Here is a 10227-nt window from a genome sequence, read left to right on the forward strand (position 1 = left end):
GATAACAACACAATCATCACTATCATCACCAAAAGAAACATAATCGCTTCATCGCATTTGAAAGACGAAATAGGTTTTCTTTATTATTTCTTTATCAAGATTATCGACGGCGTCAACAAAACCATCGTTGCTTTTTTTTAAATTTCATGAAAAAAGCAACATGGACAACCACAGCAGAAACATGGGATTAATTAAAATATCTACAAGCAGCCATCGAAAAATGTGTTTCGTCTGTTAAAGTTTGGAAGTTTCCTACAGGAATATTAAAACTCGAGGACGCAGATGTTTATATCTTGAACTCCCTAACCTATTTACACTAACGTATATAAATATTTATTTCACCAGGTTCTTTGCCTTTTGTTACGGTTTGATTGATAAAATTAAGGTATTGGGCGCTTTTTCCCTTTAATTGTTAAAGTCGTCGTCGACTTTGCTTAAGGTCCCTATTATCCTCGTAATCTTTGCCATCTTCACCATAGCCGCATCATTAACATAATGACAACCATCACCAAATTAGAAATCAAAGAGAGCTTGCACGCACCTGAGGTGTGATCAGCTGATGGCGCGGTGTAAAAGGGTGGGGTGGGGCCCTTTTTCCTCGACCAATCAAAATCATCTGTTCCTTGTTCGTTTGTCCAATTGCAGAAGTCGCGATCGAAGTTGCAGTCCCCTAAAAATAAGCAGTGAACATTGCTAGAATTAACCAAGGGTTTTAAACAGAAATAACGGCAGCGATATCGATATAGGCTGCAATCCTGCCTTTATCTGTATGCAAATCTCCGTCATCGCCACTCAGACACAAACATACAGTGGAACCTCGATAGAGTGGACACTTTCTAAAATCATGTTTTTCCTGCAAGTCAAAGTCTTCATACCTTCACGTTACGGACACTTTTCGAATTCCCAAAGGGTTTTTATATTAATGAAAATTGAATAATTAAAATGTCCCGATACTAATAGATTAAATTCAAACTTACCAGGTTCACTTGAATACACCAAAGCGAAGAGACTAAAGAGAAGATGAACCACATAGGCCATCAGGAATACGGCCTCTTGGGGTAAATAGATGTTCCCTTGAGCTCTACGCCCTCAAAATTACCAGTGTCGAGAGCCCCTAGATATTATCATAATGATATGTATAAGTATTTGACTATTATCATATTGTTATGTATGTATATGTAACCATCGATCACCATAAGTGTTAAGATGACTGAATATTATCATAAAGAATATATATAAGTGTGTAACTTATACTATCCTATACTATCGTATTGCTATTCGTTTATGTGAATCTCCTTTCTTAAGTTGCGCGTGCATTTCATTTTTATTTCAGTCGATTTAGAGCTCCTGACAAGGCGACAAGAGCTGCTTGCTGTTGCTAGCGAGTGGCTTGGCTTTTCAATATGAGCTTTGAATAATCGCTTAAATATAAAGTCAATGTTAAATCAATAGCAAATAAAATTAACAAAATATACTAAATTGAACTATTCTGTCACATTTTTCTCCTGCTTGGGGTTGTCGTCCCCGATAGCCCATGTTCTACCTAATACAACTTATTTCTGATGTTGAAGCACAATAGCGTCAAACCGACACCGATGATTAGCACACCGCCGACTACCCGATTACTGTACTGTGGCGTTTTTGCTGTCTGCCATTGTAAGCAGACTTCAGCTACAGATATGGGTTGGAGAGCTTTCCCGCAGCAGATCGTTGAGATCGTCTGGGTTGAACAGGTGCATCTGATGATCTTGCCAAAGGGCATTTCCTCTGCTTGGAAGGCTGTACAATCACTGTCAGTCAAATTACTAATCTCCGGGAACTGAATACGGCTGCCACCGTGGGGTGTAGTGTCGTTGATTACATCACCGCTGAGATCTCGACTAGTAGGCGGGGATACTTGATTTCGTTCCCGATAGAGCACTACCCGATACTCAGGATTTTCATATTCGGACGAAGGGATATCCTCCTTTATCGTTGGTGCTCTTGTCCTGGCGACAGTTGAAGCCAGTGCCTTGTCTCCTTGTCCAAGGGTGCAAGCCACGGGACACGATTGCACCTCCGTTTCGTGGACCCTCCCTACAACCCCGTGATCTGCCGGCTTTACTGCATACGTACCTCTGTCAACGTGGGCAGTTCCTCCACACAAAAAATTGTCGGTTTCCATGAGTTTTATATTATTTTTCGTTCTTCGATCCTATCGTGTAGATATACCAACCACCCAACGGATATTGAAAATGCACAGTGTCATATTACTCGCCCAAAATTTTCATCCGATTATTTGGTGCTCACTTCGTGTAGGATTCGCATTTGCTACCGTGTTTTTAGCCCTATATCGGTAGCCCTCATATTGGCGACTTCGTTCGACTCAACCCCTGTAGCAAGAAGCCATCATGGACACACCCGAACTCGCACGCACGAAAAACGCTGACCACAAACCCGAACCGTACCTAAAATGGACGACCTCAAACAGCACATTGCTACATTCAACTCCTACTAAACTATACTTCCACTTTCTACAATCGTGGTCATCTTCCCATAACATTAATCCCGAGCAAGCCCGGCACCTGCCTCTTGCGCAACTTACTATATCCTTCCAATCGGATCCTTCAAGACCAAAATTCATCCCTTTATAACCAGCCTACCGTACACCTCGAAGTCAACCTCAGATTAGCCCAAATGGCATATCCATCCCGTTGGCTGGCGTTAGCTTAAACCACTCGTCGACTTCAGAGTAGACCCTTAAAACGCTATCTAAAGTTATCTTCCTCAGAACCAGAGTCGATCAGACAGTGTACAGAATACTCCAAGACTGACGTCCCGCATTGGGCAGTTTTAAATCACCCAATCACCAATTCCTGAGCCTCCGCTTTCACCTCCCGCCGCGTAACTCATTTTGACAGAGGGCTTGAGCTTGACGCGTCGACGGATTGGCTGTTGGGGGAAGCTACAGCTTGTGGAGTCTGCTGCTGGACGCGTCACTGATTGAGTGTGACTGATATAGATATGAATGCTGCTGTGAGGGACACTGCATAACCAAGTGGTCTACGCTCGCACACACAAAACAGTGCGCAGACCTCTATGTCTCTTTTGCAATACCTAGTAATGTCTGTTATTATGTGGCAACGACAGTACGCGCGCTGTCCTCCTACATCCCTCTTCCATATCGACAGGTCGCAAACGTCGACAGTCTGCATGTACTTCCGTTAGCTCTATAAGTTACGTTGTACACAGCAGCTCACCATTTAGAAGTTAGTGCGGATACTAAGAGAAAGACAAGTCGGGTCTATGGTGGTGCGGGGCTAAGTTTTCTATGAACATTGCATTCCAAGGATGCCATTTGACCAACTGATTTGTCCCGATCATCGACGGAAAGCTAAAATTGACGTTCAAAAAATCATTTCTCGTAGGTTTTTAAATTGATTGCTTAAAAACCAATTCGGGGATAGTTCCATCCCTCTCATACTTGAATTAACAATGAAAAGATGTGCATTTGTTTTGGACTCTGTTTATGGGTCTACAGCCCTGGCAATGGAATAAATAGAAGTATTGTATTGGAATTTAATATTTTTAAGTCACGTTGTTTAGAAATTGAGTCGCTGTTAACCCTTAATTATGCTTCAAGAATTTCAAGTATTGGATTATGGGCTTGGATTATGAATTGGATTATGTTTGTCAACAGGGTCTTTGTTCGTATAATGCCTAAATCATCTCCGAGGATAGAGAGTTACCGAAAAGTTGGACCAGAAGAGGCTCGCAATGCACTTCGTGCATCTTTCGGCGGCACTTCGTGCCGACACTACGCGTATCCTATATCTTCGGGCGGTCTGTTAACCGATAAAACTAACAAAGACCCTGTCGACAAACATAATCCACCTCACAATGCTAGCCCCACACCCCCAACAGCGCAACTGATGACTCCCCTTACAAAACAAACACGAAGGAGATGTTGCATAACAAAGTGATATATTTTCGTAATTATATCAATCGCGCGTTTTTAGGAATACATTGTGCCGTGCTCCCTTGTTGTGATGTAATGTATGACGTCATCATAATTAAAAAAATCATATTTCATGACATAAGAATCGTAACGAAATTATTTGAAGATGTCATGTCAGTTTTAAGGAGGTCAAACAGAATGGACACGTGGTGTATGACGTCATCGATAGAAACATGGTAGAAACATCGTCAAAAACTTAGAATTAGAAACTTTCGTCCTAACTTAGAATTATAGTTCTAGATGATAGTCTTTTGATGCGTGACGTCTTCGGTAGCATCACAAGCAGTCCTATAGCCTTATTGGATTTATTGAGCGAAAAAAAAAACGTTTTTGTGGCTTTTAGGCAGTTCCTAGATCTATATATTAGACATTCCTGTTCCCAGAAAGCTTTGATTTCCGAATCCCAGTGAGCCAAAATATATTTTTTGAGTGAAAACATAAAGTTTTTTAGCCGCGATATTTCGTTAGATTATTGTGCGCCTTTCGGATTCGCTAGATCCTCTTTAAAGTGTTTAGTCATGGTTAATCATACGGGTTAATGATTAGCTATGGTTGGATTTGGACATTTATGAGGGTCATTTTTGGATCGATTGTGTTATTCATCAAGTAATTTATCCACATATGCAAACTCATAGTAAAATTGAAAATGGCGGAAAAATTGTTTGCCGCACATTTGATCGACTATGCATAACAGTGTTCTCACGAAAGCTATATATAGAAAGCTATATATATATATATATATATATATATATATATATATATATATATATATATATATATATATATATATATATATATATATATAATATACTTATATTTACCTATATTTACAAGTGTAACTGTAATTCAAATCACTGTCCTTCTAATAAGCTTTTTTCATATTTTCAAGGACACACTTTCAAGATCATTCATTTTTCTTTTTTTCAAGTGTGCAGTGTATTATAGCAAAAATATGCCTCAAATTATGTAGGAATTTCACTAATATATATAGATAAATTTTTGTATCGGTACATAACGGTTTGTTCATAATTTCCTATGGAATTTACGCTAATTTTGTACTTATCAGAAAAGAACTTGGGGAGTCTAGATTTACATGAAACCCAAAAAAATGACAGAAAGGAAGCAAAAGTACTTTCTCAGAATTAATGAAAAAATTATTATTTTGAAATTTCATTTCTGCAAAACTTACCCAATGTTTCGATGATCTTTTCAGCTCATTTGTCGCCTCAACTGTGGATTAAAAACATTCCAGTGCAAATGAGAAAATTTTGACGTGGATCTCATTTCATTATTCAGACCAAGGACGTTTTCCTAAAACAGGCAATTAAAATGTCACCATGACGAATAAAAGCAAACACCGCATTTTGCCGTCCTGATATAGCCTACATCCAATGCACTACTTCGGATTGCTATATGTAGAAAACTTTACTTTATTTTAGGACTAAGCACGGTGAATGATTTCGAAATTCCAGAGTGTGTACCAGTTTTTCAACGTCCCTTTAATCTCGAAAATGTAGCATAAAATGAGTTCCTCATAATATCGTAAAGAGATGTTATTAGCACCATCTGGAAATGGGATACAATACATTTATTTCAATTACTGCTCCGTTGGATTTGAGCACCGTTTTATGAGGCTGGAAACGCCGTTACAAACAATACAAATTTCAGAATCCGAGCCCGTACTTTCCGATATAGCTGCCAAGGCGAGGCTAGAATATGAAATCGTTCATGTAGATAATTGTTTATCTGGTTATGGAAAAATATAAGCGGGGTCTTATTACATCATAAAATCATCCTACAATATCTAAACTTTAAGGCTCAAGACTCAAACTCACTGCCATTGTAACAATATAAAACATATCGCGCGTTTAATAAACATTGGGGACCCTGAGATCTCGTTTAAAAATCCGAAACTCCTAGACCGTGTAGTAAGGAAACGAGACTCCGAGACCCCTTAAATTTTGAAAAAAAAGAGAGACTCTAAGTGCTTAAAAAACGGCGAGATTCCAAGACTCAGCGAAATTTAGGCGAGACTTTCAAAATTTCTTGGTACCCATCGCAATCACTTTTTTAGCCTCCACTCTACTCTCAGCGGAATCCTAGGCGACTAGCTTTGCTAGACTAGAATTGGAGAATTTGTTACTTAAGTAAGATTGAAATTGGATTAAGGTTCTTCATCTGTGACCATCTTTGATTATCTGTGCATTACTCATTTAAAATATTGCCCAAAAATACAGTTTTCGAAAGAACCTCTAAGAATTAAACTTATCTCGGGGTTTAAATTTGGTATAACTATCGAGAATGATGATTATCATAATTTTTGGAACTTGCAAAGAAGCAAATAAAGGTGTTTTCTTAGCCTTATGTAAGACCATACCCTAAAATCTTGCAATTTTATATGTTGTTCGTAGATGAATAAAAAAAAAAAAACTATTTGCTGCTTTTGGATAAGATGGATAAAAGAATAAAAGGTCAAACTATATTCATTTACGTCTATATATATATAATATACTTATATTTACCTATATTTACAAGTGTAACTGTAATTCAAATCACTGTCCTTCTAATAAGCTTTTTTCATATTTTCAAGGACACACTTTCAAGATCATTCATTTTTCTTTTTTTCAAGTGTGCAGTGTATTATAGCAAAAATATGCCTCAAATTATGTAGGAATTTCACTAATATATATAGATAAATTTTTGTATGGGTACATAACGGTTTGTTCATAATTTCCTATGGAATTTACGCTAATTTTGTACTTATCAGAAAAGAACTTGGGGAGTCTAGATTTACATGAAACCCAAAAAAATGACAGAAAGGAAGCAAAAGTACTTTCTCAGAATTAATGAAAAAATTATTATTTTGAAATTTCATTTCTGCAAAACTTACCCAATGTTTCGATGATCTTTTCAGCTCATTTGTCGCCTCAACTGTGGATTAAAAACATTCCAGTGCAAATGAGAAAATTTTGACGTGGATCTCATTTCATTATTCAGACCAAGGACGTTTTCCTAAAACAGGCAATTAAAATGTCACCATGACGAATAAAAGCAAACACCGCATTTCGCCGTCCTGATATAACCTACATCCAATGCACTACTTCGGATTGCTATATGTAGAAAACTTTACTTTATTTTAGGACTAAGCACGGTGAATGATTTCGAAATTCCAGAGTGTGTACCAGTTTTTCAACGTCCCTTTAATCTCGAAAATGTAGCATAAAATGAGTTCCTCATAATATCGTAAAGAGATGTTATTAGCACCATCTGGAAATGGGATACAATACATTTATTTCAATTACTGCTCCGTTGGATTTGAGCACCGTTTTATGAGGCTGGAAACGCCGTTACAAACAATACAAATTTCAGAATCCGAGCCCGTACTTTCCGATATAGCTGCCAAGGCGAGGCTAGAATATGAAATCGTTCATGTAGATAATTGTTTATCTGGTTATGGAAAAATATAAGCGGGGTCTTATTACATCATAAAATCATCCTACAATATCTAAACTTTAAGGCTCAAGACTCAAACTCACTGCCATTGTAACAATATAAAACATATCGCGCGTTTAATAAACATTGGGGACCCTGAGATCTCGTTTAAAAATCCGAAACTCCTAGACCGTGTAGTAAGGAAACGAGACTCCGAGACCCCTTAAATTTTGAAAAAAAAGAGAGACTCTAAGTGCTTAAAAAACGGCGAGATTCCAAGACTCAGCGAAATTTAGGCGAGACTTTCAAAATTTCTTGGTACCCATCGCAATCACTTTCTTAGCCTCCACTCTACTCTCAGCGGAATCCTAGGCGACTAGCTTTGCTAGACTAGAATTGGAGAATTTGTTACTTAAGTAAGATTGAAATTGGATTAAGGTTCTTCATCTGTGACCATCTTTGATTATCTGTGCATTACTCATTTAAAATATTGCCCAAAAATACAGTTTTCGAAAGAACCTCTAAGAATTAAACTTATCTCGGGGTTTAAATTTGGTATAACTATCGAGAATGATGATTATCATAATTTTTGGAACTTGCAAAGAAGCAAATAAAGGTGTTTTCTTAGCCTTATGTAAGACCATACCCTAAAATCTTGCAATTTTATATGTTGTTCGTAGATGAATAAAAAAAAAACTATTTGCTGCTTTTGGATAAGATGGATAAAATAATAAAAGGTCAAACTATATTCATTTACGTCTAAAAAAATTATTGTGCTGTTAAAAATTGCGGCAAAAAGAATAACACTGTTTCCAGGAAAGCTATTTTTAAAATCATTTGTTTTCTCTTATATTGTGAAGGTATTTTTCACAAGTATTTAGGCGAGACTTTCAAAATTTCTTGGTACCCATCGCAACCACTTCTTTAGCCTCCACTCTACTCTCAGCGGAATCCTAGGCGACTAGCTTTGCTAGACTAGAATTGAAGAATTTGTTACTTAAGTAAGATTGAAATTGGATTAAGGTTCTTCATCTGTGACCATCTGTGATTATCTGTGCATTACTCATTTAAAATATTGCCCAAAAATACAGTTTTTGAAAGAACCTTGAAGAATTAAACTTATCTCGCGGTTTGAATTTGCTATAAATATCGAGAATGATGATTATCATAATTTTTGGAACTTGCAAAAAAGCAAATAAAGGTGTTTTCTTAGCCTTATGTAAGAACATCCCCTAAAATATTGCCATTTTATATGTTGTTCGTAGATGAATGATTAAAAAAACTATTTGCTGCTTTTGGATAAGATGGATAAAAGAATAAAAGGTCAAACTATATTCATTTACGTCTAAAAAAATTGTGCTGTTAAAAATTGCGGCAAAATGAATAACACTGTTTCCAGGAAAGCTATTTTTAAAATCATTTGTTTTCTCTTATATTGTGAAGGTATTTTTTCACAAGTATAACTGTAATTCTAATCACTGTCATTCTATTACGTTTTTTTTCTTCGTATTTTTAAGGACACCTTTTAAAGATCATTTTTCTTTCTTCAACTTTCCACAAGTGTATTTATAGCAAAAATATGCCTTAAATTATGTAGGAAGTTCACTTGCTTGTGCAGATAAGTTTGTGTATACGTGCATAAGCGTGTGCTCATAATTTCCTAGTGAACTTACGCTAATTTTTTACTTACAAGAAAACAACTTAGAGAGTCGAGATTCACTTGAAAGCCAATAAAACTGATAGAAAATAGGCAAACGTACTTTATCAGAATTAAGAAAAAACAAATCTATCGTTTTTAACTTTCATTTATCTGTAAAATTATCCTTACCTAATGTTTCGATGATCTTTTCTGCTTCTTTGTCGCCTCAACTGTGTATTAAAACATTCCAGTGCGAATCAGCAAATAGGCGTGGATTTCATTTCATTATTAAAGGACGTTTTCCTAAAACAGGCAATTAAAATGTCACCATGACGAATAAAAGCAAACACCGCATTTCGCCGTCCTGATATAACCTACATCCAATGCACTACTTCGGATTGCTATATGTAGAAAACTTTACTTTATTTTAGGACTAAGCACGGTGAATGATTTCGAAATTCCAGAGTGTGTACCAGTTTTTCAACGTCCCTTTATATCGACAAATGTAGCATAAAATGAGTTCCTCATAATATCGTAAAGAGATGTTATTAGCACCATCTGGAAATGGGATACAATACATTTATTTCAATTACTGCTCCGTTGGATTTGAGCACCGTTTTATGAGGCTGGAAACGCCATTACAAACAATACAAATTTCAGAAATCGAGCCCGTACTTTCCGATATAACTGCCAAGGCGAGACTAGATTATGAAATCTATCATGTAGAAAATTGTTTATCTGGTTATGAAAACGTATAAGCGGTGTGTTATTACATCATAAAATCATCCTACAATATCTAAACTTTAAGGCTCAAGACTCAAACATACGGCCATAGTAACAATATAAAACATATCGCGCGTTTAATAACATTGGGGACCCTGAGATCTCGTTTAAAAATCCGAGACTCCTAGACCCCTTAAATTTTGAAAAAAAAAAAAGAGAGACTCTAAGTGCTTAAAAACGGCGAGATTCCAATCCTCAGCGAAATTTTGGCGAGACTTTCGAAATTTCTTGGTACCCATCCCTACCCCTTCTTTAGCTATCCTCCACTCTACTGTCAGCGGAATCCTAGGCGACTAGCTTTGCTAGACTGGAATTTGAGAATTTGTTACTTAAGTGAGATTGAACTTGGACTAAGGTTCTTTATCTGTGACCATCT

General features: G+C 36.8%; 1 protein-coding gene across 1 annotated transcript in view; it reads right to left on the reverse strand.

The window, feature by feature from the left end:
* LOC5503994 overlaps nucleotides 1-9343 on the reverse strand; it is a 56074-nt gene extending 46731 nt beyond the window's left edge. The window contains exons 1-5 of the mRNA XM_048727297.1: nucleotides 9258-9343; nucleotides 6888-6928; nucleotides 5187-5227; nucleotides 978-1114; nucleotides 542-670 (exon numbers count right to left, since the gene is read on the reverse strand). Of these exons, the coding sequence (XP_048583254.1) occupies nucleotides 542-670; nucleotides 978-1038 (190 nt within the window). The 5' untranslated portion in view covers nucleotides 1039-1114; nucleotides 5187-5227; nucleotides 6888-6928; nucleotides 9258-9343. The remainder of the gene's footprint in view (nucleotides 1-541; nucleotides 671-977; nucleotides 1115-5186; nucleotides 5228-6887; nucleotides 6929-9257) is intronic.
* Between the last annotated feature and the right edge of the window lie 884 nt (nucleotides 9344-10227).

Source organism: Nematostella vectensis, chromosome 5 (assembly GCF_932526225.1).
Source record: "Nematostella vectensis chromosome 5, jaNemVect1.1, whole genome shotgun sequence".
NCBI classification, from domain to species: domain Eukaryota; kingdom Metazoa; phylum Cnidaria; class Anthozoa; order Actiniaria; family Edwardsiidae; genus Nematostella; species Nematostella vectensis.